A 5,129-nucleotide genomic window follows, 5' to 3' on the forward strand; every position below is an offset into this window, starting at 1 on the left:
GGTAGGCTAGCGGGATGTAGTTTAATACTCTGAAACGCCTCCTCACAAGCGTCCGTCCATTTAAATTTCTCCCCCTTTTTGAGAGTGCTAAAGAAGTTCTTGCATTTGTCCGACGACCGAGATATAAATCGCCCCAACGCTGCTATACTTCCGTTAAGATTTTGTACGTCTTTTATTGTAGCCGGTGACGGCATCTCGAGTATAGCTCTAACTTTCTCGGGAGCTTCCTCTATACCCTTTGGAGTGATGATATATCCCAAAAATTTACCTGATGTGACCCAAAAATCGCATTTGGTCGGATTAACTTTCATTTTATATTCTCTCATCGTCCGGAAAACTTCTTGCAGGTCCCCAATGTGATTCTTGGATAGGCGACTTTTTACTAGCATATCGTCTACATAGACCTCGATGGTGTGGTGGATCTGGTCTTCGAACATGTCGCCCATCAACCATTGATATGTGGCGCCCGCATTCTTCAGACCAAACGGCATCTTGGTGTAGCAGTATAGGCCCCTCGGCGTGAAGAAGTAGGTGTGTTCTTGATCCTCGGGGGCCAACGGGATCTGGTTATACCCCGTCTATCCGTCCATCAATGTTAGTGCCTCGTGCCCTACTATAGATTCCACCAGTTGATCGATGCTTGGGAGAGGGAAACTGTCCTTCGGACAGGCTTTGTTCAGGTCGTTGAAGTCAATGCAGATTCTGACTCCTTCGTTTTTCTTTGGTACCACGACCATGTTGGATATCCACTGTGGGTAGTGTGATTTCCTGATTATTCCCGATTCTTGTAACTTTTTTAACTCCTTCTCGACGGGTGTGTGTAATTCTGGTGCGACTCGCCTCATCTTTTGTCGGACTGGTTTGAAGCTTGAGTCGATCTTTAAATAGTGACAGCATACCTCCGGAGCTATGCCCTCCATATCGTGCACGTTCCATGCGAACGCGTCCATGTTTTCTTTAGCACCGCCACGAGCTGGTTTACTTGTTCGTCTGATAGTAAGGACCCGATCCTTACTATCCTTGGTTCTTCTACAGTTCCTAAATTAATCTCCCGAGTAGGTTCCACGGCCGAGAAGTTTGGTTTTGATTCCTTCATCGGCGTCGTCTCCTTTAATTGCTATGAAGGCTCGTTTCCTTGTGTTTCGTATGTCATGACCGCCTGCGAAATAATTTTTTCCAGTTCCTCTGCGGCTTTGGTTTCTTTGGCCTTGTTTTTCTCTCTCCTTTGTCATGCTCGCCGCTCCTCATTTATCTGGGCATCGACCTGCATGCACTGTCGGGATGCCTGTGAATCTCCTACGACCTCAGCTATCCCCTTGTACGTTGGGACTCGTATCCTCTGATGATAAGCTGATGCCACTCCTTTGATTCCCGTGATCCACGGTCTCCCGATAATAGCTTCATAGAGCGAGGCGACATCGACCACACAGAATGTAGTTAACGTATCTAGGTAACCACCTTCGTCTGATACCCTTAGGGTTACTTCTCCCTTTGGGATGGTCACTGTCCCATTACAACCGTAGATACGATATGTCGATGGGACGAGTATATCATCTGACAACTCCATCCTCTTGAACGTGTCGTAGAAGAGTACTTCGACTGAGCTACCACTATCCACTAGTATCCTTCTTACGCCCCATTCCTCAATCAGCAGGGTGATAACCAAGGGATCACTGTGATCTTGGCCGTTCATCGGGACATCCTGAGCCGAGAAAAAGATGGGTCGCAGCATCCAGGGTTCTATCGGAAAAGTTTTTGCGACACTGAAAATTTCCTTCCCATTATGATCCCTCTTGTGGATTCTAGACAGGATTCCAGGATTCAAATTGTATGCTTGAGTGGTCGAATGCAAAATCGTGTTGACAAACTGCGTGGATCTGTTGATTCTGACCTAGTGGACGGGTGCATCGGGCGATGTGGTCGTCTTGGTTGGGTGTCGGACTGAACTGTCTCAGGTAACCCTCTCGAATAAGATGTTGCACGATGTCTTTTACTTCTCGGCAGTTATTTGTAGAGTAGCCTCGATAGACGGCAATACTCTGGGTGATCCTTGGTCTCCTCGAACTATATCCCTCATGAAGATGGGTATATGATATCACTCCTTTTCTCGACCTCTTTGAATATTTCTTCTAGTGGAGCATTCAAAGGGGTGTATGTTCTCGCCTCGTGCCTCGGCCTCTTTCCTTTAGCTACCCATTCCTTATTCCCATTTCCTCGCATAGGTGGGCTCGGTCTCTTCTCGGGCCGACGTTGAACATCTTCCGATGTCGACTCGGGCACCGCACTAGCCTCTTGCACTCCCCTATCCCTTGATTCTTCCTAAATTTCTTCTAGGGCGATGAAATGTTCTTGCATTTTCCTCATTTCCTTCAATGTTTTCGGCTTTTCAGTGAACATGGCTATCCAGATGGGATCCGACCTCCCTAGTGCGTTTTCGAACCCCGAATATCTGCTGGTCGACTGGTACCTTCCCAATTTCTGTACACAAATTTCTCCATCGATCATTCAATGATATGAGAGGCTCTCTAAACCGTCGGGCCAAAGTGAATAACCTGTTGACCCTAGGCCGAGGTCTGCTGTTGTGCTTGTACGTTTCAAGGAAGGCTTCAACTAGAGTCTCGTAACTGTCAATTGTTCCTGGTGAGAGGTTGTAGAACCATTTCCTTGCCTCGCCTTCCAGGCTTTCCGGGAAGAACTTACACATTACCACCTCATGGTTCTTCCATTGGATTAGGGACATAGTGTACATCTTCAAATGCTCAACTGCGTCTCCCGTGCCATCGAACCTGGATGGGAAGGTGAGGAGCGTGCACTTAGGTGAGAAGGCCCTTAGTTCTAGATCTTGGGTGAAAGGGGTCATCTCGGCCTTGCTTATGACCTCGGCTAGCTTATCTTCTCCGCCGGTTCCTGACAGCTTCCTTACCTTTTCTTCTAACTCCCTTAGATTGGCCTCGGTCGCATTGTCGGACCTTGTGTTCCTCTGCTGATTATTCCTCTCGTGCCTCTCGTCGTCTGTTGATGAATCCTCGGGTGGATCGTATCCTCTGATAGGTGGTGTCGGGGGTGGTCCTGATCGACCGGAATTGCTCGGTCCTACCGCTGGTGGTACTTGCCTAATTCGGCCTTGGGGACCTGATGTCCCTCGGCTAGAAGATCCTCTCGACCTCGACCTTAAGTTCCGTAGTTGATAATTCTCGAACTCTAGAGCTAGGTTCCTCTGCTGAAGATCCCTTAAAGCCGCCTCTTGACTTCTTTGGATTTCTAGAATTGCGAGTAGTGTCGGATCTGTAGTCTCATGGCTAGAGTGACCATTTGGATGGCCTAAATGGGCAGGGGGTGGCGCCGTCATCACAGGTGGTGGAGGTGGTACAGTGGGGGGTATCTGAGTCGATGTCGCCGGATCGACCCTAATATTTGTTTCACGTCCTAGTTGTACTCGCCTGAGTCGTTCTTGCTCTCGCCCGAGGGATTCTTGATACTCAGCTTGTCGTCTGATGTTTCGTCTCTGGGCATGCAGGATTAACGCTTCTTCATCATCTTCTGTGTCTGACGCGGTAAGTCCATCTATTTGATTATCCCTCCTTGGGGCGAAGCGATTTGCTCCATAGGCGATGGGTCATCGTCTCGTCCCAGATCGATCTCCTCGTCTACAGTTGGCATACCCCTTGCAGCAGCTCGTGATTCCTCTGGTGGTGGATGCCCGTCACTCCCTCGCCTCGGCCCAGTTACTCCTCCATGCATGCTACTGCCGGTGATTGTGCGGTTCCTCGGAGTTCTTCCCATCCCTGACGTGCTAGCGATCGGACACAGTGTACTGTGAGTCCGAGAGTCGTCCCTACCTACGTCAGTGAAAACAGACAACACCTTACTTTGACCTGTTTTTGAAAAGTTTCTATAGTACATACGTTATTTTTTTGTTTAAAAAAAAAAAAGAAAAAGGTGACTGACACTAAAACTGAGTCTCAAAAGTACGATTCCCTTTATTCTACCACGCTGACCTCGCCAGTTTGCCCTGTTTAGACTCTAAGTGTTTCTTTTAGACAGGTATCATGCTACGTCGCTCTCAAGGTTGCACGAAGTCGCTTTCAGAACCACGACTCTACATTAACTACAATTTGTCCTACATTCCCTGGACTCCAAATCATTAACACCTAGCTCTTTGTGAGTAAAAGGTCCAAATTCGTACTTTTATGAGGTCAGCACGCCATGGCAAAAACTGGACCAAGACTTATGTACTCCCTTGGAACTACAAAGGGATGTCTTACCTTGATTCCTTGGATTCTTTCACCGGCGACCGATAATCTCGCCGTGCTGTTGTTTTGGCACTTCCCCAAGCCAACATGGAACCTCAAGCAACTTCAACCACACATCAAAGATGTTATTTAGGAGTTTTATGGGAATTCCGTTGTTGAAATCGTAGGACAAAAACTAAGATCGAAATACGAAGACCAGTGCGAAAAATACTATGAAAACGAAGATTAAGACACAAAAATAGACTCGCCTACAAGGAAGACTAGTCGACTGTTCGGAATCGACCCAACGAAAATATTTGCTAACGACACGACTTCAGCAATGAAAACTCAACTATATCAACAAACTTCAAATCAAACAAACATAAACAGACTTCACCAAACAGAGTTCATCCCATAGCATCAACTAACACGCAAAGTGTTTTTAGGAGATTTTGGATCGTCTCTGTTGGCTCATGCAGTCAAGGTATTCGGAGAACTTAGACGGTCCCCTTAGTCGGCGCCAGAATGTAGTGGCATAAAACCACACACTACATCCAACGAAGTAGAAGATGGTTTAACACGAAGTAAAGGTACACAAGCAAACATAGACACAAGGATATACGTGGTTCAGTATGATTACCTACGTCCACGGGGTGAAAGGATGAGTATTATTATTTCTTTTCTTTGATTACAAGTTGTTCTCTCCCTTTCAAATGATGAAGCTCAAAAACTCGAGTATGATGCCTTCTTTTTCTCTCTCTCAACCTGCCTCTCTCTCTCTCGACCAGCCCTTGTATTTATAGGCCAAGGTCGACATACAACAAAATTACAATGTTGGTCACATTACATCAATTTTAGTTGTTTCCTATCGGACCTGCACTGCTCGCCCGAATTTCT

General features: G+C 46.9%; 1 protein-coding gene across 1 annotated transcript; it reads right to left on the minus strand.

Annotated features, from left to right (window-relative positions):
- Positions 1-2,386: 2,386 nt before the first annotated feature.
- Positions 2,387-3,349, minus strand: LOC113316081. Its single transcript, XM_026564311.1, has one exon. The coding sequence runs from the start codon at positions 3,347-3,349 to the stop codon at positions 2,387-2,389; it is 963 nt and encodes a 320-aa protein (XP_026420096.1).
- Between the last annotated feature and the right edge of the window lie 1,780 nt (positions 3,350-5,129).

Source organism: Papaver somniferum, chromosome 10, assembly GCF_003573695.1.
Source record: "Papaver somniferum cultivar HN1 chromosome 10, ASM357369v1, whole genome shotgun sequence".
Classification (NCBI taxonomy): Eukaryota; Viridiplantae; Streptophyta; class Magnoliopsida; order Ranunculales; family Papaveraceae; genus Papaver; species Papaver somniferum.

What these genes read in the sequence shown, in the direction of transcription:
- LOC113316081 (XM_026564311.1), bottom strand. Translation starts at nt 3,349, where the DNA reads ATGACGGCGCCACCCCCTGCCCATTTAGGCCATCCAAATGGTCACTCT.